This window comes from Leptonychotes weddellii, chromosome 8 (genome assembly GCF_054177405.1).
Source record: "Leptonychotes weddellii isolate Sample4059 chromosome 8, ASM5417740v2, whole genome shotgun sequence".
Lineage (NCBI taxonomy): Eukaryota > Metazoa > Chordata > Mammalia > Carnivora > Phocidae > Leptonychotes > Leptonychotes weddellii.
In genome coordinates, this window is record NC_138376.1 from 75,256,354 (window position 1) to 75,282,026 (window position 25,673).

Here is a 25,673-nt window from a genome sequence, read left to right on the forward strand (position 1 = left end):
GGCACAGAAATGAATTTAATAGCCACCCTTTTTATTTTGTACTTCGATTAAATGCTAACGTTCTTTACAACTCTTAATACATATAAATTAAAACAAATCACTGACCAATTTACATATTGGAATTATTTGAGGCCTATTGGAAATGCTATTAGAAAAATGTCTTTTGGTTTAAAATCATTTATATCTTTAAATTCATAATATTTTCTGTATTAAAAAAGACAATGGAGGTAAACTCTTCAACTGTTTTTCAATTACCAAGTGACAACATCTGTGTATGACCCATGGTGTTGGGTCTTCAGATGTCAGGGTTACTCACTGAACCCTGACTATTGCACCTTAGGGAAGTGAGAAGGAAGGTCGCTGGACTGTAGCCATGACCCAGCTTCTTCTGACATTGTAAAGGAGCACCTAGGCTCTGGGTGTAGCTCTGTAGAGCTCAGTTACAGAACTAAAATATCTCAGATGTGACCTACATCAGTCTCATGTTGTTTATATGACCTTTAACCCAGATAATGTGTTTATATATTACCTTGTTTCAAAATGGTCTTTAGAAGATCTAGAACCAAATGCATTGCGTTAAAAGTCATGTGTCTTGACAATTGAGATATAAAAAAATGGCCATTAGGTTGTTAAAAAAGCTGGTCTCTGTGACTCTTTTCTGTAAAGGGTAGATTAAAAATCAATTTAAGACATCCATGGAGCAAGTGATTTTATGATTCACATGAAGGAAGTGGGTTTATAGATTTCATCCACAAACAAAATAACAGTGTTTACCTTTGTTGAAAATACAGGCTTCAGAAGCATTTCTTTCTTTTCTTTCTATACAAAGTGCATGTTTTATATAAGCCCAAAGAGGAAGAGATAGATATAATGAACATCTACAAATTTAAGGGGTATTACTTTTGTACCCTTGAACAAACACATACTGTACCTAAAGAGAGTGTATCTTGAGTGTATGCTTAACATCCTGAAGAATGCTATTACTAAAATGCAGATGCTGGTTTCTACAATTCATAAGCATGAGAACAAAGCTAATGCAAAATATACTTAAACCATCAACTAATTTCTTACAGATAATAATTATTTCCTTATGGGGCTGTAGAAGAAAGCAAAGCCCTCCACATTGTTGACTGTCTCCAGAATGATAGTTACAGGTTGCCAAAGTGGTGCTTTCAAAGGACAGAAACGGGCAGACCTGGATTTTAGCCCAGCTCTTATGTAGCTGTGCAGCATCAAACTATCACTTAACCTTTCTGAGGCTAAGTAAATTGAGGTAATATGTACCTCATAGGTTTGTTACATATGATCTTACATATTGCATATGTTCAGTACATGGTAACTGTTATGCTAACAGGTGGAGCTGATTATCGAAGGCATTAGATTGGACCATATGAAATTTTATAGATAAAAAATGGACAAATTTCAGACCTCATTGTTCCCCTCCTAGGAACCTTAAGAGCACTGTTGCAGTGAGCAAAGTGTGGCCGGCAAGGCCAGATTCCTTGGTGAGTTTTCGGTTAATAGTCATGGATGGCCTTTTTATCAGTGACTAGTTTATAATATGCTGAAATAACATCCACAACCATGGAGCTCAGGTATCTTAGACTATTCCATTCCTTACTCCCAATGCAGACAAATATTTTACATCTTATTAAAGTTAGCATATTAAACTCACTGCATTTGAATGGTTACACTTCCGTTCCATGCTACGAAGCATCACAAGGACACGGGAAGGATGGACACAAGCATACTGTTTAACCTGCACTTTCTAATAATACCAATAACATAGACAAGTCTATCTAGACTTTTGGTGATTCATGTACTCTCCTAAAAGCTTGATTTCAAGATATTTTCTATATTGTTGATTTCCCTGTCCGTCACTTTCCTTTGCACTTGAGGCAAGCGTTTCCGGAAATTCCCACTCAGCACGATGTAGAGAAAAGGGTTAATGCTGCTGCTGGCATAGCTGAAACAGATGGAGAGATAATAGCCTACGTGGAAGGCCAGCGTGGGCTGCTCCATCTGTAAGTTCACCAGCTGTATCACGTGATAGGGGGCAGCGCTTAGGATGAAGACCGCCACCAGTACAAGCACCATCTTCGTCAGCTTCATCACTCTCTCCTTTGGAACACTGGTGTTGTAACTATAAAGGAAACATTAGGATAGGCAAACATAAACAACCATAGAAATTAGGGGCAATGATTTTCTAGAACTTTCATCAACAGCGATGTAATGCAGTTACCATGTGCCCCCTGATATGTTGTGATGAGAAGAACTGATTTTCCCCCAAAACACATAACTACAGTCTAATTGTGATACATTATCAGACAAATCCGGATTGGGAACATTCTACAGGATACCTGACCAGTACTCCTTAATACCCTTGAGGTCATGAAAAATAAGGAAAGAGTGGGAAACTGTCATAGACCAGAGGAGACTGGGGAGACATGACAACTAAATACAATATGGTATTCTGCATTGAATCCTAGACCAGAAAGAGGACTTTAGTGGAAAAACTGGAGAAATCCAATAAGGGATAGAGTTTAGTTAGTAGTAATGTACTAATGCCATTTTCTTTGCTTTGACAAATGCATCATGGTAAGGTAGGATATTAATGGAGAAACAAAGTGAGGAGTATATAGGAACTCTCTCTACTGTTTATGCAACTTTTCTATTAATTTAAAATTATTCCAAAATAAAAAATATTTTAAACTTCCCAAGTTTTATCATGTTATATTATATTTAGACATTTAATAGAAATGTCCCAGGGACATAGTTGAAGCAGATGAATAAGCCTGAGGAATAATATAAAAAAAGCATGGCAACTGAAAGTCTATGTAAGGTAAAGATTCCTCTGCAGTTTATCACAGTAGGCACCATCATTCTTCTAAGTTCTTCCATTTTGAGGGATAACTGGCAGTATGAGCTCTGTTTCATAAGATGCTCTTTGCATTTCTGAGAAAAGTGCTGGGAACAAAGTGATCTGCTTTGGAGAACTGTCTTCAGAGGGCTCAAGCATCCTCTCCAGCTGTCAGTGTCTTAATATTTCATGTGATTCCATTTCAACTGTCTCACTAGCTCAGCTCCCTGTGATACATTTATTTTAGAGGCTAAGTTATTTTTCTATAACTGTGGCTGCTTCCCTTTCCCATTCTAAACAGACCACCCTCTAAGAATGCAATATTTCCAAAGAATTTCAAGAAGCTAAGTGAGAAAAAGTGTCATGGGTCAATAGAACACCTAAAATTTTGGTACCAGAGTTTGCCACGAATTTTTACTCATAGTCAAATTGATCACCCATTTGACTTCTAGGGGAGATGGTGGGTTATAAACTCACCGTATCCCATGGATACACCTACATAACACCTACATCAGTGTAAATAGCCTAGAAAATGACCCAAAGCCTGGCAGAACAGACTCTCCATGGTTAATCATAGAGAAGAGAGTATATCAAAAATGATTGGAAGGACAAAGAAGAACCAAACTGACATGTGAGACTGTCTTCAGGAGAGCAGAAAGCTGCATGCATGAATAAGGCAGAGGAGCAGACCCTACACCAGGTACCCCAGGCAGGGGGGATTTGAACTCAGAAGATGATTCTCCACATTTGGCTTTAAACCAGAGGGGCTTAACTTTACAAATGTTTACAATCAGTGAGGCTTAACACCTGGAACTTTAAAAATTAACAGGCTCAGCTCTGGGAGAGCCAAAGGGTGGTAGGAACTGAGTTCCCACCCTTAAGGAGACAGGCCAACAAACAGTTTCTTGGAGATATAGAATAGAAGCAGCAGTTTGAAAAATGCATGGGGCTTACTGGAAGATTTATTTACTAAGCTCAGAACATTTGCTGGAGGAGCAGAGATCATTAGGAGACTTCTCCAAAAATAAAAGAGCTGGTGGTGCCATTTCCCTCTCCTGCCCTCCAGCCTAGATAAATGGACACCTAGGGAACCAACATGAACGCTCTCTACCTGGTATGCTAACAGCGTGCCCCACCCCCCTGCTCTCCTCAGAACTGACCTCTCCAACCTGCCCTTGGCAGTCCTCAAAAGTGGCTACAGGTCCTCTCCCAGAGCAGATCTATGCAAATTTTGCTAACCCTGCGTGCCCCAACCCCACATGCTGCGGATCTGCCTTCTCCAATATACTTTTGGCTGGAGCCCATTCAAAACACTGCCACAAGCTTGGCAGTGTGCAAACAGCACTGACAGTGGCCAGCAGCACTACAAAGTGACTCCTGCGCTGGGGAAAGGGGACGATAACCACACACACAAGTTCCACTGTGGCCCCAGCAGTGGGCTAGGGGCAGACATCTCTGGTCTGACTGCAGGCCCCACCCACCAATGAAAGCTTCTCAGGGGACAACACAGGGAGAGTGCCCTCCAGTTCAATGTGACTGCAACTCTGGCAGATGCCTGGTTTGACCCAACTCAAGCCCAAGGCAGCCCCATACTGATCCATTAACAACACAGGAACCAAACCCTGCCCACAGCAGGCAGAGAGAGCCATTGCAGATGACTGGACTGAAAGCAAATGCAGTTCAGCCATAATAGTAAGGCACATGCAACACATATAGGAGACACCCCTGAAGTGCCAGGTTCTGGTGAACAGGGAACATTGCACTGCAGAGCACTATAGGACCTCTTCTTCATAAGGCCACTACTTTCAAGAGCAGAAGATGTAGCTGACTTTCCTAACACATAGAAACAGACACAGAGTTAGATAAGATGAGAATCAGAGGAATGGGCCCCAAATGAAAGAACAGGACAAAATCACAGCAAGAGAGCCAATGAAATGGAGATGAGCAATATGCCTGATAGAGAATTTAAGGTAATGGTCATAAAGATACTCACTGGACTTGAGAAATTATTGAAAGTAAAAATACACTAGAGGGAATTAATAGTAGAATAGAGGTATGTGTGCTGGCAAAGTGAGCACAAAATAGTAAAACAGAGGAACCAGAAGAATGGATCAGCGACCTAGAAGACAGAATAATGGAAAGCAATCAAGCTGAACAGGAGAGAAAAAATAAAATAAAAAATGAGAATAGATTAAGAGAACTCAGCAACACAATCAAGCATAATAATATTTGCATCACAGGGATTCCAGAAGGAGAAGAGAGAGAAAAGGGGGCAGAAAATTTATTTGAAGAAATAATAGCTGAAAACTTCCCTAATTGGAGGAAGGAAAAAGACTTCCAGATCCAGGAGGCACAGAGAGCTCCCAATAAAACCAACCCAAGGAGATACACAGCAAGACACATAATAATTAGAATGGCAAAAAACAGTGATAAAGTGAGAATTTTAAAAGCAGCAAGAGAAAAGAAAACATTTACATATAAGGGAAACCCCATAAGACTTTGAGTTGATTTTGCAGGCAAGAAGGATGTGTCACGATATAGTCAAAATGCTGAAAGAAAAAAAAAAAACAACAACAAAACCCTGCAACCAAGAATGCTCTATTAAGCAAGGCTATCATTCAGAATAGAAGGAGAGATAAAGAGTTCCCTAGACAAATAAAAGTTAAAGAAATTCATCACCTCTAAACCAACCTCACAAGAAATATTAAAGGGGATTCTCTGAGTGGAAAGGAAAGACCATAAGCAGGAGTAAGAAAAATAGAAAGCACAAAAGCAGAAAAAATAAGTATATCTATAAAAATCAGCCTGGGAATTCACAAAATAAAAGGATGTAAAGTTTAACACCATATACCTAAAATATTGGGGGTAAGGAAGTAAAAATTTAGTGCTTTTAGATCTAGGGTTCAAACTTGAGAGACCATCAACTTAATACAGACTGCTATATGCATAAAATGTTGTATATAACATAATGATGACCACAAATCAAAAACCAGTAATAGATATGCAAAATATAAAGAGAAGAATCCAGGTATATCACCAAAGAAAGCCATCAAACCATGAGAGAAGAGGGTAAGAGAAGAAAGGAACAAAGAAGAACTACAAAAACAACCATAAAATAATTTAAAATATGACAATAAGTACATACCTATCAATAATTACTTTTAATGTAAACGGACTAAATGCTCCAAAGATAGGGTGACTGAATGGATAAACAAGTAAGACCCATCTATATGTTGCATACCAGAGACTCATTTCATTCCTAAAGACACATGCAATTTGAAAGTGAATGGATAGAAAACATTTATCATGCAAATGGAAGTAAAGAAAAAGCTGGGGTAGCATTACTTATATTGGACAAAATAGACTTAAAAAAAGAGACCATGCAAGAGACAAAGGATACTACATAGTCATATAGGGAACAATCCAACAAGAACATATTACAATTGTAAATATTTATGGAACCAATATGGGAACACCCCAATACATAAAGCAGCTATAAACAAAAATGAAGGAAGTAATTGATAGTGATAAACTAATAGTAGGGGACTTTAACACTCCACTTATATCAATGGATAGATCAGATAGAAAATCAACAAGGAAACAGTAGCTTTGAATGATACATTGGACCAGACAGACCCAACAGATGTATTCAGAACATTCCATTTTAAAAGAGTGGAATACACATTCTTTCAAGTGCACATGGAACATTCTCCAGAATGTTAGATCACATGTTAGGCCACAAAACAAGTCTTAACAAATTAAAGAAGATCAAAGTCATATCATGCATGCTTTTCTGACCATATGCGATGAAACTAGAAATCAACCACAAGAAAAAATCTAGAAAGAACACAAATACATGGACGTTAAATAACATGCTACTAAATAATGAGTGAGTCAATCAAGAAATCAAAGAGGAAATAAAAAAATATGGACACAAATGAAAATGATAACATAATGGTCCCAAATCCTTGGGATGCAGTAAAAGCTGTTCTCTGAGGGAAGTTTATAGCAATACAGGCTTACCTCAATAAGCAAAAAAAAAAAAAAAAAATCTCAAATAAACATCCTACTTTTATACATAAAGAGCTAAAACAAGAACAAACAAAACCCAAAATCAATAGAAGGAAAGAAATAGTAAATATTAGAGCAGAATAAATGAAACAGAAACAAAAAACCACAATAGAACAGATCAATGAAACCAGGAACTGGTTCTGTGGAGATCAACAAAATTGATAAAATGTTAGCTAGACTCATTTTTAAAAAAAAGGACTCAAATAAAATCAGAAAGAGAAGAAATAACAACCAACACTACAGAAATTGAAAGGATCTAAGACAATATTATGAAAAATTATATGCCAACAAATTAGACAATCTATAAGAAATGAATAAATTCCTAGAAACATATAATTTCTCAAAACTTAATCAGGAAGAAATAGAAAATTTGAATGGACTGATTACCAGCAATGAAATTGAATTAGTATCAAAAAACTCCCAACAAACAAAAGTCCAGACCAGATGGCTTCACAGGTGAATTGTGCCAAACATTTAAAGAAGAGCTAATATCTATTCTCAACCTATTCCAAAAAATAGAAGAGGAAGGAAAGCTTCCAGATTCATTCTCTGAGGTCAGCATTACCCTGATACCAAAACCAGATAGAGACACTACAAAAAAAAGAGAACTGTAGGGCAATATCTCTGATGAACATAGATGCAAAAATCCTCAACAAAAATTAGCAAACTGACTCCAACAATACATTAAAATCATCCACCACAATTATGTGGGATTATTCCTGGGATGCAAGGTGGTTCAATATTCACAAATCAATCAATATGACACATCATATTAATAAGAGAAAGGATAAAAACCATACGACCATTTCAGAAGATGTAGGAAAAGCATTTTGCAAAGTACAACACCCATTCATGATAAAAACCCTCAACAAAATAGTTTAGAGGGAGGGTCCCTCAACATCATAAAGGCCATATATGAAAAACCCAAAGCTAACATCATACTCAGTGAGGAAAACTGAGAGCTTCCCCTCTAAGATCAGGAACATGGCAAGGATGTTCTCTTTCACTACTTTTATTCAACATAGTACTGGAATTCTTAGCCACAGCAATCGGACAGCAAAGAGAAATAAAAGACATCTAAATTGAAAAGAAGTAAAACTTTCACTATTATGCAGATACATGATACTATATTTAGAAAACCCTGAAGACTCCACTAAAAATATCTACTAGAACTGATAAGTGAATTTAGTAAGGTCGTGGGATACAAATAAATATACAGAAATCTATTGCATCGGTATACACTAGTAATGAGTAGCTAGAAAGAGAAATTGAGGTAACAGTCCCATTTACAACTACAGCAAAAATAATAAAATGCCTAGGAATAAACTTAACCAAGCAGGTAAAAGATCTGTACTCTGAAAACAATAAAACACTGATGAAAGAAATTGAAAATACGACAAACAGATGGAAAGATATTTCATGCTCATGGAATGGGAAAACAAATATTGTTAAAATGTCCATACTACCCAAAGCAATCTACAGATTTAATGCAGTCCCTATCAAGATACCAACAGCATTTTTTTCACAAAACTAGGACAAATAATCCTAAAATTTGTATGGAAACACAAAAGGCCCTGAATAGCCAAAGCAATCTTAGAAGAACAATCCTGGAGGTATCAATTCCAGATTTCAAGACATACTACAGAGATGTAGTAATCAAAACAGTCTCGTACTGGCACAAAAAATAGATACATACATCAATGGAACAGAATAGAGTGCCCAAAAATAAACCCACAATTATATATATGGTCAATTAATCTTTGACAAAAGAGGCAAGAATGTGCAATGGGAAAAAGACATTCTCTTCAACAAATGGTGTTGAGAAACTGGACAACTACATACAAAAGAATGAATCTGGACCACTTTCTCATACCATGAGCAAAAATAAACTCAGAATGGATGAAGGACCTAAATGTGAGACCTGAATCCATAAAAATCCCAGAAGAGAGCACAGGCAGTAATTTCTCTGACATCAGCCATGGCAACATTTTTCTAGATAGGTCTTCTGAGGCAGGGGAAACAAAAGCAAAAATAAACTATTGGGACTACATTAAAATAAAAAGCTTCTTCACAACAAAGGAAACTATCAACAAAACAAAAAGACAACCTATTAAATGGGAGAAGGTATTTGCAAATGACATACCTGATAAAGGGTTAGTACCCAAAATATATAAAGTACTTACACAACTCACCACCAAAAAACCAAATACTCCAGTTCAAAAATGGGCAGAAGATAGGAACAGATATTTCTCCACAGAAGACATACAGATGGTCAACAGACATGAAAAGATGCTCAACATCACTCATCATCAGGGAAGTGCATTTCAAAACCACAATGAGATACTACCTCATACATATCAGAATGGCTAAAATAAAAAAAATGAAAAAACAGGTGTTGGTGAGGTTGTGGAGAAAGAGGAACGCTCTTGCACTGTTGGAGGGAATGCAAACTGGTGCAGCCACTGTGGAAACAGTATGGAGGTTCCTTAAAAAATTAAAAATAGAATTACCATATGATCCAGTAATGCACCAGTGGGTATTTACCCCAAAAAATACAAAAACACTAATTTGAAAAAGATATATGTAACCCTGTGTTTATTGCAGCATTATTTACAATAGCCAAGATATGGAAGCAACTGCAGTGTCCATTGATAGACAACAATAAAGAATGTGTGATATATACATATGATGGAATATTACTCAGCCATAAAAAAGAATAAAATCTTGCCATTTGCAACAACATGGATTGAGCCAGAGAGTATAATGCTGAGGGAATTAAGTCAGTCAGAGAAAGACAAGTACCATATGATTTCACACATATGTGGAAGAAACAAAACAAATGAAGAAAGCAAAAAAAGAGACAAATAAAAAAATAGACTCTTAAAAATAGAGAAGAAACTAGTGGTTGGCAGAGGGGATGTGGGTGGGGGGTGGTTGAAATAGGTGAAGGGGTTTAAGAGGGGATTAATTAAGAGGGGGTTATGTGTGGGAAATCTAGTGATCTTGTCTGTCCAAAGCAAATACAGTAATTTGTTGTAAGGACAAATTTTAATAATATTTTTAAAATCCAACATATTATGTATTCACTGACTCACTCACTTGAACAACTTGGTATGGATAATTTCAAGTAGAAAATTTTTTTATTTTTTATTTTTAAAGATTTTATTTATTTGACAGAGACAGACACAGCAAGAGAGGGAGCACAACTAGAGGGAACACAAGGAGAGGGAGAAGTGGGCTTCCTGCGGAGCAGGGAGCCTGATGCGGGGCTCGATCCCAGGACCCTGGGATCATGACCTGAGCCGAAGGCAGATGCTTAATGACTGAGCCACCCAGGCGCCCCTAGAAAATAATTTTTTAAAAAGATTTATTTATTTATGTGTAGAGAGAAACAGGACGTGCACATGGGAGGGAGGTACAGAGAGGGAGAGGGAGAGAATCCTCAGCAGGCCCTTTCCAACCCCCTACCCCTCAACTGAGTGTGGAGCATAGGCAGGGTTCCATCTCAGGACCCTGAGACCATGAGCTGAGCCAAAGTCAAGAGTCGGATACTTAACCGACTTAGCCACCAAGGCCCCCCTAGAAAATAATTTAGATTTATTCATAGAGTTTTAGAGACAAATATCTTTAAAGGTTCTTCCCAAGTCTATTGTCTTAGGGTAAGTCTCCGGTTTTATTTAGTCCTAATCAATCTTGTCCTAAGTATTCAAATATTAATGAGATCCCTATCCTCCAAATTAAAAATTTAAAACACAAAAATTAGAAAGTTATACATGGCATCTAAGATATTTACATATGTACACAACTCTGCAAAGTGTACAAATAAAACATTTAAATAACATTATTGATGACAAATATAAAAGTATTCTTTAAATAGTATCTTGAGTTCTGTTTACATTTTTATGAAACCGTTAACATCAGTGATTGCAACATTTATCACTGAGAGATCCTCAAATAGCTGCTTCAGAACATGTCCTGTTTTCACAAATTGCTCATGTAGACATTAATGCCCATATGTCTAAATGTGGTATGTTTCAAGTGATTGTTGTTTAAAATTCTGTTGTAGATGTCTTAGGATCTCTGAATTGTTCTTTCAACAAATAAAGCAAGATAGGGTAAGCACTTACCATCTGGCATCCTTATTCTGTTGATACATCTCCCAAGTATAGCATAAAATTAAAATATAGCACACCAAAATCAAAGGCAAAGGGAAAAAAAAAGTTGTTATCGTCAAATAAAGTGTATACCTGTAAAATGAGAGAGAGAGAGAAGACATGACTATCATATTCACAATGCCAGGAACTTTTACAGTTTATGAGGCATGATTCTCTAATTTTTCAGGGCCCAGGATAAAAGTTCTTGGAAAGTTAAGGATCTTTGCTGCTTTTACATAGAGAAAAATAAAATAAGATAAAAACAGAGAGGGGGGCAAACCATAAGAGACTCTTAACTATAGGGAACAAACTGAGGGTTGCTGGAGGGGAGGTGGGTGGAGGGATGGAGTAACTGGGAGATGGGCATTAAGGAGGGCACTTGATGTAATGAACACTGGGTGTTATTATGCAAGTAATGAATCACTAAATTCTAGCCCTGAAACTAATACTACATTATATGTTAACTAACTTAAATTTAAATAAAATCTTGAAAGAAAAAAAATAAAAGAAACTGCAAAAAAAAAAAAAAAAGTCTTGCTCTTCATTGTTTGCTAGCAACAGTGCTTATCTCTTCTCTAGCCAAGCCTGAGGCTACTGAGTATGAACAGGTGAGATATGTATTACCATTATCTTTTAGTGTTATTAACAACAATATGGAATAGCAGGTAGCATTTATTATATAATAGGCACTGATCTGAGTACTTTACATACTTCAGTCCACTGAATCTCTGCAATCCCATGAGTACAATTGCCATTAATATTCTCATGTTACAGAAGAACAAACTAAGGCACAGTGGGGTTAAGTGGCTTGCCCATGGTTATCCAGCTAGTAATGAGCAGAAGTGGGATTTGAACCCAGACAGACAGTTCAGCTGCACAACCCACACTTGTAATCAGTGCTCCAGATGGCCTTTCAAAGGGCCTGTTGTGAAATGAGCCCGTCTTTTCCTTGGTGCTCCCGCAGGGGAAATTCTCAGGTAAGCCAACTCCATTTCTGCACAGACGCCAGGTGTCTTCCTTCCTGGAAGAACCTTGGCGTTGGTGGAAGAAGGCAGCCCACGTTGGGTGGGTGTGGACAGGGTGGCAGGAAGAGAGAGCACCTGGGACTAGAGGGACTCTGAAAGCCACACAGTGGTTCCAGTCTCAGTTCCCCATGAGAACTTAATTCTGGGAAGATCAACAGAGGCTAGAACCTCAGAATATCCTTTATGATAACCAACCAAAAATAGCAGAAGCAGATGCTGGTGCAAAACAGTGAAGCATTATTATTTCTTTGACACAGGCTGAAGTTCTACAGTCATCTCAGGTTGGGCTCCTCTTTAAGATACATTGGGGTCCATAGTAATGTATCGGCCACCAGTGATTAAATATCATTTCACCTTTAGATTGGCAGATGGTTTTTATCTGTGAGTGCAGCCAGTGCTGGTGGGAGAAATAATGAATAAACAATTAATCCTACTGATGTTGCGGTCCTCTGGAGATTTTCATTACTGGATTTGTAGCCTTGCAAGGGCCTCTACCTCCATCCCTCTTGGGCTGTGACTACATGATGCAGAAATGACTCATCTATTTAACAAGTGGTGGATGGGAAAAAGGAATCTTCCAGATTGACTTGAGATAATGTATGCAAAAAGCACCTAGCACAATACATGGCCCTTAGTAGGCCATCAAAAAATTTTAGTCATGGACTTCAATGCTGTGTTCAAAATTTCAAATAGAATTTTTGACTTAATTTTTCCTTTCAAATTAAAATGTGAGAAATCCCTGTGTTGGCTTCTGTATTAGTTACTGAGAGCTGCTGTAACAAAATACCACAAACCCGATGGCTTGAAACAACAGAAATTTATTGTGTCCATTCTGGTGATAGAAGTCTGAAAATAAGGTTGTTGGCAGGGTTGGCTCCTTTCGGATGCTCTGAGGGAGAATCTGCTCCATGCCTTTCTCCTCGCCTCTGCTGGTTTCTGGCAAAACCTTGCTGTTACTTTGCTTGTAGATGCATCACCCCAGTCCCTGCCTCTGTCTTCACAGGCTTTCTCCCTGTGTGTCCCTTCAAATCTTGCTCTCCTCATGAGGACACCAATCCCTGGATTGGGGGCCGGCTCTAATCCAGCAGGACCTTGTTTAACTTGATGTCTGCAAAGACCCTATTTCTAAATAAGGTCACATTCACAGGTACTGAGGATTAGGACTTGAATATGGGGGGAAGCACCATTCAACCACACTCCAGTGGCATACCAATGAGGTCTGAGTCTCAGTAACTCCTAGACAATTTTGGAAATTTTGCTCCTCCCTTGATTTTTGCATTCCTGCTGTGTCTGGTTGCCATGGATCTTTAAAATCCATATTTAAATATATTTGTGTCCATTGAGGCTACATAATTAAACTCCAAATCTTTTTCTAAAGGTTACCCTCCTCTTAAAATCAAGCTACCAACCTGATTGTGGAAAGCAGAAAAGTAAGTGGGAGACTGCCCCTTAGAGGATCCCCAAGGACACTCTACGCGGCTGCTCACATGTTGACAAGGAGGATGAAGCACTTCACAACTTAATTCAACTCTATTTTTCTTAAGTTTTAACAACCTACCGGAGTACATCGTCAGGGGATGTTAAATCAAAAGCACAACTCTCCACGCCGTCTTTAAATTTGATGACCTTCGAGTAGACCCAGACAGGCAAAGCCAGAATGAAGGAAGCTGCCCAAAGGCCCAAATTGATGCGGATGGTCTTGTACCTCGTTCTCCAACTTGTAAGTCGAAATGGTTGGACGAGAGCCAAGTACCTGCAAAGCCAGTTAAAAAGGGTTTGGGAACAATCAATAAAAGCACTGAGCTCCAAGGATGAAAGGTTCATGACAAGAGTAAATTATTAGTATTATTATCCTCCCTGAAGCACACCTCCAGCAGGGTAAAAGAAAGTTATATTTTTTAAGAGCTGGCTGGTACCTGCAGAGAAAACAACTCTTGACCCTGCAAGTCTGAATAAACCACTCACTGAAATAGCTGTCATTTCCATGAACACACTGATAATGGTGAAATTCAGCCCTGTGCAAACTCTCTCTTTACAAAGGTGCTTCCTATATAGGCTAGGCTCTGGAAAACGTGGTCTCTGAGTTGGGGTTTCCTCCAGGAGGGAGAGGCTCTCTTTCCAGTAGGATTTACTGCCATGGAGGCAGGAAGGAGGCGAGTGCTCTGGCTGGTAGGAGAGTCTGCTGGCAGGATGAGGCTCTGGCCCACTGGGACAGACATTTTGCCCAGATGGCTTTCCAGTGGGGGCCCCAGGCTCCTGGAGGTTCAGTTCACAGAAATCACAGTGAGGATACACAAACGTGACTGGTACAGACAATGCAAATTCCTCAGGGAACTCAGGCTGGAGGCCAGAGAGGGGAAATGGGCTAATTTCATAGGGAGAGGGGTTTTCTGTCTTCTCTTTATTCTATTTCTGATTCAGAAAAAAAGGATAATCATTAATTAAACTTGAAGTCCTGACATACCAAATATATTTGGTTCTCTAGAAAATCCAAGAAGAATTTTTCAGAGCCACCTGAAAGCTAAAGAGCCTAGACCCAGAAGGAAGAGTATTTGTGAAAGCGCACTTTTGCTGGAGGTGCGGGTGTTGGAAGGCAGCATTTGCAGACATTAAATTAATGTAAAATATGTTTTGATGGTCATTGAATTTTTGTAGAGCTACTTAAGGAAGATTTATAAAAATAAAAAATTTCCTATCCCCTGTTCTTTCAATTTTGCATAAGAGGCAGGACTTTTTAAGGGAAAACTTAGTTAAGGGACCCTTTGGCATGCAGGGAGATTCTTGCAGCCCAGGGCACCCCAGCTGCTCCTCCTCCTGAATACTGCACTTTCATCACCTGTGGCTAAGGAGAGAAGGACCCCTCCCCACCCCTCCTGCCCCTGCTGGGGAAGGGGATGGGGTAGTGATTGCACAGCAGCCCAGCCATCATTCTGTCTGGGATTAAAGGATGATGGAGTCATGGGATCAATAGATTAGCAAATCTTCTCTGATTATATCCTCACCCCAACATCCTCCTTCCCCCAGCTGAAAACCCCTCACCGGTTTTCCATCGCCTTTTGGATAGAATTCAAAATTCTTACCATTGCTTTTGCAAAGTCTTTCTCCACCTGGCCCTGCCTGCCACTTAGGCTGTAGTTTGTGTCAGTCTTTCTCTGGCCTTCCTTCAAGCTCCTTTCCCTTTTGGGGCCAGGTGCATACTGTCCTACCTGCCTGGCAGAATCTCCCTCTAATTCCTCCTGCTCTTCCTTTGAGTTTCTGTCTAACAGTCTGTGTCTCAGCGAAGCTTCCCCTGACCACTCACTCTATACAAGGGCTCATGACTATACATGCAGATCGTAGGGGAACTCTCCTTTTCCTTCCTAATATGTATCTTTGTGTGGCCATACACATTCACCTGTGTGACTTTTCACTTGATGTCTGTCTACATCTCAGGAGTGAAAACCCCACAAAGGCAGAAACCTTGACTATTAGGTTAATGTTCTTTTATCTCCTGTATCCAGCATAGTTCCTGGCCTATGGCCATACTCAAATATTTGTTGAATGAATGAATGAATGAATGAATAGGGAATTTGGCTTCTACTTACTGACTTTTGATGTTCTAGAGAATTTATTTACAAAAGTAGTCTAGGCAGCTTTCATCTGGAGGTATATGTTTTTAATATTTTGGGTGTTTACATAATTTTTTGGTGTTGATTTGGAGGTAGGCGCCCACTACTGAAATATTACACATACTTGTAGTTATTACTAACCAGAGAAAGAAGGATGAAAATTATTAGAAACACTTAAAATTTATGCTCTGTTGAATTGGCAATTAAAATGACTTAATGTATAAATAATAAGGCTTACTGATGGCACTGACATGACCAATGTCATGTTTATGGCCTTGCAAAGAAAACTCCATTTCTTTTTACAAAATTACAGATACTGTTGAAGTTTTATGCATTTAGTACAGTTGGAACTTTAAGAAATGCTGAAGAGGAAAAAATTCAGTTTTATAGAATCTTCATTTTTCTTTGGTCATGTGATCCTCTAGAGGGAGGGCAAGAGAAGGATAAGGGCCTGAGTGTCTTAATTCTAAAGTAAAATTTTAGCACACTGTGTCCATTAGATTTTAAAAAAATGACATTCAGGTGTATAAGACACACATGCACATACACAAACACCCTCAAAGAAAAGAACCTGTGAGCCTTAGGAAATGTGTACAGTTGGTCTGTTCCAACGCAGACAATGTCCGTTCTCTTTATTTGCAGTGAGAGGTTTACAGAAGAGGTATGATTTCCCTTCTTTAAAGAAAAAGCCAATACTCTCCTGCCTTCAGGGTACAGGGTATGAAGAAGCTTTTCTTATCTCTGAGAATGGGATTACGATTGGTTAGGATCTGTACTGTACGTTCCTTTCTTGCAGTGGGCCTGCCCTGTGTCAGCATTAGCTGGCTTCAGCTGAACTAACCAGGCCTACATAGTACATTGATTTTAAAATGTGGTGTTAATTATAAATTGAGAAGCACACTCTGTATTTCGAGAATTCTTTTACAGGAAGGCAACAGGTTATAAAAAATGCATTAAACATCACCATCATTATTCATGTCTGAATAATAATGATTCAGTGAATGATTTCTTTGAACCTCGCTATTCCTTTTTTTATTCATTTGAAAAACTGCTCATCACTCCCCCACCCCAAAGGCAGATGTGGAAGGCTAAAGAGGCAGAGCTCAGGAAGGAGTCCCGGATGGACCCAGGGAAATTTAACATAGTCCTCAAGGCTGACAGTCATTCATTCATCAATATTTTTTGAGCACCCCTGTGCCAGGCAGTGTCACGCAGATACTTGGGACATATTCGTGATCAAAGACCCTGCCTTTGTGGAATTTACATTTGAGGGGCAGGGGAAGCTGAACAATAAACAGTACACACATACAACCACACACAAAGTAAATTAAACTATGTGATATATTGGCAGCAAGGGAGAAAGATAAAGTAGATCAGATCAAGTGTGCTAACTTAGGGTAGGGATGGGAAGATGGATGGAGATTTTAAGTGGGTTGTTCTCTGAGAAAATTCCTGTTATGCATATTACTCTGTCTTTAGGGCTTGTTTCTATTTGGGGAATGCTGCGAAGACCTAGTCTGGAGGTCCTAGCATCTGGATGATGCAGGGACATCCTAGCTTGCCTGCTTCCTACAGAGGCCAGATAAGGAGGTAGTTATGAGCAACCTGCCCTCTCTAGAGACAGCCTGGGTCTGAACTGGGCTCCACCACTCACTTGCTCCACAAGTACCCACCATCACTATCATCTCCTCTAATAACATTAGTTTACATTGTTGGTGAATATGGTTCTGGCACATTCCAGGTCAGAGTCGAAAGCACTTCTAATGATGTAAAATGGCAGCATTTGCATTAACCAGTCATAACAAGGGGTGTAAAAGATGTAAAATACGGTCTTCCTGGTACTGGAACATCTCTTCGTAACTATTCAGGAGCCCAAATCTATTCCCCAGATTCCTTCAAGCTGCTAGGTGATAACAGGAGTCTGTGAGACATTGAACATCCCAGTGAGACATTGAACATACCAGAAATAGCCCTGGACAGAGTGAGGAGACCTACTTCAGTTCTCAGCTCTGCCACTGACTCACCATGCGCCTTCAGAAAAGCCCCTCACTTCTTGGGACCTCAGCTTCCTTATTGCAAGAATGATGCACTCATTCTGGTTTCCAACATGTCATGATTTCAAGATATTTTTATCTTGCAGTGAATTATAAATAAAACTGAAGTTAAAAAGAATGATTTGCAAAAAGGAGATTTTAGTGTTTTAAGTTTTCCATTAAAAATATATATTTCTATGAAAGTTGGAAAAAAGATTTTTAAGTCCTACAATGAGACAAGCAAAGGAAGAGGAACGTGGCTGTTACAAACTAGCACCCATGTTGCTTAAATTGGGATGACAGTGGGGAAGCACAGACACTTCTGAATTATGTTAAGCTATTTCAAAGTTTCTTCACTTACCTGTCCACACTCATCACAGTCATGATAGCACTACAGGCAAACTGGTTACAGGTATCCAGGGATGTGATAATGGTGCAGAGGGGCCCCCCAAACACCCATTCTCCTCCCCGGGCCCACTGATGAATAAGAAAAGGCATTCCAATGATGTGAACCAGATCAGCCACAGCGAGGTTGCAGATATAAATGTCAGGAACAGTTTTTTTCCTGGACCTGAAAGAAAAGCACGGAAACTGAGGATTGATATTGAAAGTGTGCACCTTCTTCAATTACTGCCACCTGTTACAAATTGTTAATTGTCAAAATGAACTTTAAAAGAAGTTAAAGGAAAACCTACACAAATGCACATACGAATGCCTAGTCTTGTGCATATTTAAACATTCTGAACTATATATCTGATAACTACCTTGGGGGCTTAAAAATATGGCCACAAATTCTCTGATATTTCAAAAGATGGAACCTAGTTCCCTCCCTTTGAGGGTGGTTGAGCTTAGTAACCCACTTTTCACAAATGGAATATGGTGGAAATGACAATGCATGACATAAGAACATAAAGGCATTATAGGGTTCCTCCCTGCTCTCTCTTGGATCACTTTCTCTGGGGTAGCCAGCTGCCATCTTGGGAGGATACTTAAGCAACTCTGTGGAGAGGTCCACATGGAGAGGAGATGAGGCCCCCTGCCAACAGCCGGCACCAGTCTTCCAGGTGTGTGAGTGAGCTACTTTGGAAGTAGATGCTCCGACTCCTGCCGAGATGACTGTTGCCTCGGAGGACAGTTTAACTGCAACTTGGTGAGAGACTCTGAGCCAGAACCACCCAGCTAAGCTCTTCCTGGATTCTCGCCCCTTGAAATGGTGTGAGATAATAAATGTTTATTGTTTTAAGCCACTAAGTTTTGGGGGTAATTTCTACATAGTAACAAATTATACCAACTCTAAGCTCACTCAAGCTAGCACCAAAAACAGCTGAACAGGGAAAACAAATGGTTTCCATTGTATAATGCATTTTTTTTTCTCCACTGAAGTGGAAGTCAATCCTAATAGGTCATTGTGAAAGAAATTTCAACCTTTACTTAGAAATATTCCTACAAAATCTAACCCAATAGCAAAGACTATAAATTAAGACCCTGAAATCCAGATAGTGTGGAGACGGAATCTGAAGAGTAAACTGGTAGAGGGCTCAGAGAATGATCTCATGGTTCCTGCTGGGGAGAGTGAATTCAATGCTATCTAGACATGACACTCTGTAGGCAAAAGAATTTTTCTAAGAGCAGAAATTTAAATTAAAAATTCAGGTGGTCCCTAGGTTCAAGGAGTTGGAACATTCAATAATAAACAGGTAACATCTTTATCTGGGAGATAATATTCATTAATTCAACAAATATTTTATTGAACACCAATTATATGTCAAGCATTATATTGTGCTCTGGGGCTGCAAAGCTAAGTAATCTATAAATTGTAACATCGAGGAGCTTGTAGTCTAGATATGTCTAAATGAACAATCACTGCAGTGTGATGAGAGAAAGCTAGAGGAAGCACAAGGAGTACACAAAAGGGGCCTCTGCCCCCTCCCCTGGGGACAGTCAAAGAAGATTTCTTGGCAGAAGTGGCATCTGAACTGAGGACAAATAAGACTTTAAAGAGCACATAAAAGTTAGCCCTAAGATTATTCCACAACTGCTAGCTCAGGGCTTTGCTCTGTGGTTTGGAGGCTAATGTGTGACTCTATTATTCATTGGCTGAAAATTCTACAGCCTGTGACCTTTATTTCTAAGCCAGAGAATCCTTCTGTGAGACTAGTCGGCGAGGATATTTTACCCAGGCCCTGGCAAGTACATGTTGTGTGGGAAGTTACTGCCATTGAGTTCCTAACTCAGCAACCACACTCTGGGCCTTGTTGATGCCACTCTAAAGCATGTTGGTTCCTTGTCCCCAGCAGGTGGTGACTCATATCAGAAAGACGCAAAATGAGAAGAGATTTGAAGAAAAGATCGGTCAACCAAAAGAGCAGCCAAGTGACTGTCCTTGGTCTCTCATTCTCTGTCTTCTCCAGGCCTTTGGCAGGGGAGGGGTGGAGGAGAATAGACCCTAGAGGTCAGGTAGAAAGAGTTCCACATTAAAAAAACAAAAAACAAAGCAAAAATACCACAAAAAACCCCCATAAATCTTAGCCTCTAAACAGATGTTTTTTCCATTTGAATTGGGATATAAACCATAAGTGGTTGCTTAGGGTCTAATTGCAGCAATTAGATTCACGGCCCTTGCTCTTCTCTAGACAGGCACCCATCATTTACTGATAATAAATTATGGTAATTCTATTGTTGGGGACAGTACAGGCTATTAACTGGCAATTAAAAAGAATTAAGTGTTTCTAGATGATATTCTGTATAGAAAAAGAGAATCCTGAAGCAAACGATGATCTGGACATAAGATAATAGGGCAATAAAAATAACACATTATGTTTATTATTGCTTTCTTTACTAAAAGTGACAACATAGAAATTAAAACAAAAATAAAGAGGAATTGTAAAGTCTCTACCTATACAACTTACATTCTTTTTTTAGATCTAATTTATCTCCAGATTTTCTGTTGACAGACTTCATTAGATTTCTCTCTCTCATGACTCAAACATGTAAAATAAAAAATGTAGACTAGTGATCATATTAGCTAACATGTTTTCCATATGGTTAACATAGCCATATGTAATGCTCACTAATTTGAAGAATGATAAAATAAATTATGGTATTCCACATTATCCTACAATGAATTATATAGTTGTTACAAATCATAGTTTGCAAGATATTTAATCAAAGGGAAACATACTGATGAAGTAAAAAAGTCTCAATTATGTATGTAGCATAAATTTATGTAACATTTAAATAATTTATTTCAACATGTGTTTAAAAATATGCTGGAATCATGTATCAATTGATTACAATGATTATTAGGTAATAGTAGTAGGACTGATTTGACTTTAAAATTTTTCTATTAAAAATGTGTTTACATGTTGTAGTCGGAAATAACAATATATGCTATGGATTAAAGAAAACTGCTAAAACATATAACACCACACATGCAGGAGGCTGCTTTGCTGATCAGCTTGCTCTCAAATCCATTTCCCACCCTTCTCCAGTTGTGTTCCTAGGTATCTTTGTCAACTGGCTTTTGGTTGGTTTTGGCCAATGGGAAGCACTATTGGAGGAGAAACTGGAAGATGGAGGAGAGGGGAGACCAGCGCATTTCCTTGTTCCTTCTGCTGTTGGCATCTCTGGGCAGTGGCTGCATTCCATCCATGGCTCCACCTTCATCCTGTAGCCCCTATTCCATGGTCCCAGATCCCATTATGGCTATAGGTCCCACCAAGCAGCCCAGACTCCTGAGGTCTGTTTCCAGGAATTATATCTCAGTATTGACTTTTAGAAGAGTTCATTTTCCACATTTCTTCTTTTTTCCAGCTTTGTCTCCAGATGAGTACATAGGATCAGGCCATTATCTATTGGTGTAATTTGAGGGGAACCAGGAATTTTCTCTGGCCCCAATACCTCTTCAGCAGCTTGTCGCAGGGTCTGAAATCTAACATTGAAGAGTCTTTGCATATAAAAGTTGCCTGTTGGGCGCCTGGGTGGCTCAGTTGGTTAAGCGACTGCCTTCGGCTCAGGTCATGATCCTGGAGTCCCTGGATCGAGTCCCGCATTGGGCTCCCTGCTCGGCAGGGAGCCTGCTTCTGCCTCTGACCCTCCCCCCTCTCATGTGCTCTCTCTCTCATTCTCTCTGTCAAATAAATAAATAAAATCTTTAAAAAAAAAAAAAGTTGCCTGTAAAAAATGCAACCATTTCTGCAGGGCCAACACATTATAAGAACTTGATTTCTCCTCAGTGGGGCCAAGCCTGTATGGGTGTGAGGCATGCTACATATATCTCTAAGAGCGGACAGTAAAAATACCAAGGAGTACGAGGGGAAGATGGAAGGAGAAGTGGACAGGAGCAACTGGCAAACAGGAGTGAGCTAGAAACATTCTCATGTTTCTGACTACTAACTTCCTACTTGGCGCTATTGCCTCCTTGAGGCTTCCTGAGAATATCTGATTACTTTTATTACCCTTCCTGGAACTCATCCTTTTTTTTTTTTTCACTTGAGTGTTTATAATGTCTTGTATTGTTTTTCAATTTTATGTGTTTAAATCTTACCTTTTCCACTAGTCTATGAACTTTTTAGAATCAGATGCTGCCACATTTCTTTGGTATTTTCTTTTTTTTTTTTTTTAAAGATTTTATTTATTTGAGAGAGAGAATGAGAGACAGAGAGCATGAGAGGGGGGAGGGTCAGAGGGAGAAGCAGACTCCCCGCCGAGCAGGGAGCCCGATGCGGGACTCGATCCCGGGACTCCAGGATCATGACCTGAGCCGAAGGCAGTCGCCCAACCAACTGAGCCACACAGGCGCCCCTCTTTGGTATTTTCATAACCCTTGGTGGTGGGTTTGCAATAGGCATTAGTAATACGTATTGCGTTGAACTACTTCTAGCACTTAAAAAAATTAATGTAAAATACTTGATATTCCAGAAACCAATATTGCACCATATGTTAACTACCTAAAATTTAAATTAAAAAAATAAAATGTTTGATATTCACAAATGGCTTTACAGGATACAATAAAAAAATGCCTGAATTCATTGAGAGTAAAATTCTAATATACTAAATAAATTTTCAATATGGATGGTGTAAAAAATACCATTCATAATGCTACATTTAACGGCAGAGATAATGACAATAAAAATTTGAAAGTGGGCTTGCTGGTGAGAAGCCACCTGGAGAAAGTGACCAGTTATGAGCTTTCTCAGGGATGGTGAGTGTCATCTCCATCACCATCCTGAAGGCTGCTCTTACTCTTAATTGGTTCTGTGAGGATTCTTTTATCCACATGGTAAATCCAACCATCTTTCTAGTTTTGATGATTTTTTAAAAAAATTATTTATTTATTTAATTTATTTATTTAAGAAAGAGAACAGGGAGGGGCAGAGAGAGAGGGAGAAGCAGGCTCCCTCCTGAGCAAGGAGCCCGATGTGGGACTCTGTCCCAGGACCCTGGGATCATGATCTGAGCGGAAGGCAGATGCTTAACTGACTGAGCCACCCAGGTGCCTTGATTTGTTTGTTTTTATCAGTGTGGAGAAAATAGCCTGGAATTTGCGATCATGGGATCTGAGTTCAATGCCAGGACAGTCACTTACTAGCTGTGTGATGCTGGACAAGTTATTTTCTCTCCTAGGCCTCTTTCCCTAAATGGGTATAATGATAGTATTGCTCTTCTGAGGATTAAATGAGGTTGCAACGTGCTTTGTAGGTATAATATGCTACACAAAAGATCGTTGTAGTTATTTGTTAATATAATGCTGAAAACACCTACTAGGAAGTACTTTTGAATGTGTTTTCTTATAGAGAAGCATGGATGAAATTTTCTTTAATGATGGTTATAAGCATGATTAGAGACTAGGGCAGTAATATTTAACATCTTATGTTGATTAAAACAAGTGAAACTTAAATGTGAAAATAATCAGGATAGCAAAGATATCAAGCAGTGAGGGGGCACACTGACTCTGTACAGTAACTCTGAACCATGGGAAACAGTAAATCTATTCTTATTTTCCAGGTTGAGCTCTATGCCCTGGGGTTGAGAGGAAGGAGGAAATTACCTGAATGAGGTGGGAGATGTGAAGCAAAGGCAGGAGGTGTTGGGAGCAGATGTTTCTCAGTTTGACCTACATGGGGCTGGTCTACACCGAGGGGAACAGCCCACGCTCTGTGACGGCCTGAATCTTTGGGCAATCAGGTGGAGTTTCTCTCTCTTGCCCAAATGAGTACAAAATAGTCTCTTTCACAACCTGAGGAGGACAGGTTGTTGTTGTTGTTGTTTTTTAAAATAAATATAGAAACTCTGTCTTTATTGGCTGTATAAACATCTCTGGGCTGTACACAGGAAAACTCCTATTGTTGAAAGTTGAAAATAAAATGGTTGCATTGCAGTTTTACTCCATGCCTGGACTCCAGCTCTAGAGATTCTGAATTAATTAGTCTAGGATGAAACTATGTATTAGGATTTTTGAAAGCTCCCCAGGTGATCCTGTATGGGGCTAAGATTGAAAATCACTGCTCTAAAAATTCATTAACCCAGCAGTAAGCACTGGCTTAGGTCTTTTCATTTTGAGTTTTGCAACTCAGATGTTACTTAATACATGATGCAAATATCTGTAGAATCTTCTTTAATGATCTTAACCAAATATTTCCAAAACCAATTTCATTAAGAAAAATCCTATAGAGGGAAAAGGATTCATTTAGTGAGTATAGAATGTGCCTAAATTATGGAAAACAGTAGAAGCTCTTACCTTATTATAGTGAATACGATGAGGATGTTGCCAACCAGCCCCATTGAACAGATAATCCCAATCATAGAAGGGAGGATGATTGTATCTACAATGCTGAGGGTTTGATCAGCAAACTCTTTATTGCAGGATTTGTTCAAAAGTTCAGCAGAGGTGTTCCAACAGGATGAGGACAGTGAATTCATTGTTCATGAACTTCTAGTGGTTAAAGCTGTGAAGGGATAAGAAGTGATTTATTTAATGAATTTTTGAGGCAGTTCCATGAACATAGCATTTCTTTAACTTAATTGAAAAAAATATTTATTGGGGCCTTCTTTGCACCAAGAATCCATGCAACATAAGATTCCAGGTGAATATGACTGCTCCCTGTCCATAATGGCCTCACAGATTATCAAAGGGGATATGTAAACAGCAAATTAGAGAACAGTGTACTGTGATAATATACATTTATTATCACACCTTATTGTAGTACATTCTTTGAACATGCTGATATTTACTCAGTACGTGCTGGTACTGGTTGTTTACAGCTGGTATCTGTTCTTATTGGTCTGTGTGTCTACCTGTATTGACTAGTACCTCTGCAATACTTAGGTTGTTAAGTATATCTTCTCTGCAGCAAAGTGCATGGGGACACCAACTCTGATTATTTGAGAATAGAATGCAATAAGACTTGCTGAGATGATTCCTGGACTATCTTAAAGGATGAATAAGAGTTAGCTCAGTAGGAGTGCCTGGGTTGCTCAGTTGGTTGAATGTCTGACTCTTGATTTTGGCTCAGGTTATGAGATCGAGCCCTGTGTTGGGCACTGTGCTGGGCATGGAACCTGCTTAAGATTTTCTCTCTTCCTCTCCCTCGCCCCCCCGCCCCCGTGCTCTCTCTCTCTCAAAAAAAGACAGAAATGGATACATTGAAAAAAAGAGCTCAGTAAAGGACAATGCAGGAAGGAAAAGTGTTATAGCTAGGGGGGTACCACATACAAAGTATAATTATGGCACAGGAAAAAATGTGCTAAAAAAAACAAGTAAAGAAACAAAACCAAATAGATCTGAAAAATTATTTGCTTGACAAAGACACTTAAAAATACCATCTAAGTCTTGTTTCTGAGAGTCAGTTGGGTAACCCAGATTAACCCTCCCACTGAAAACAATAAAATATGCTGGACAAAAGTTCATATGTATATGTTTG

At 39.1% G+C, this 25,673-nt stretch overlaps 1 protein-coding gene across 1 annotated transcript; it reads right to left on the reverse strand.

Moving 5' to 3' along the window:
- MCHR2 (melanin concentrating hormone receptor 2) lies at positions 1 to 24,694 on the reverse strand. Its single transcript, XM_006730224.2, has 5 exons — positions 24,491 to 24,694; positions 18,113 to 18,322; positions 13,669 to 13,863; positions 11,059 to 11,178; positions 1 to 2,143 (listed from the first exon to the last, which is right to left on the reverse strand). The coding sequence occupies exons 1-5, from the start codon at positions 24,670 to 24,672 to the stop codon at positions 1,828 to 1,830; spliced, it is 1,023 nt and encodes a 340-aa protein (XP_006730287.1). The 5' UTR covers positions 24,673 to 24,694; the 3' UTR covers positions 1 to 1,827.
- Positions 24,695 to 25,673: the final 979 nt, after the last annotated feature.

Excerpts from the sequence above, each read along its gene's own strand:
- MCHR2 (XM_006730224.2), bottom strand. The coding sequence starts at position 24,672 with ATGAATTCACTGTCCTCATCCTGTTGGAACACCTCTGCTGAACTTTTG. Across the intron at positions 18,323-24,490 it reads ATCGTATTCACTATAATAAG|GTCCAGGAAAAAAACTGTTC; the intron begins GTAAGAGCTTCT and ends CTTTTCTTTCAG. Across the intron at positions 11,179-13,668 it reads TCCCCTGACGATGTACTCCG|GTATACACTTTATTTGACGA; the intron begins GTAGGTTGTTAA and ends CTCATTTTACAG.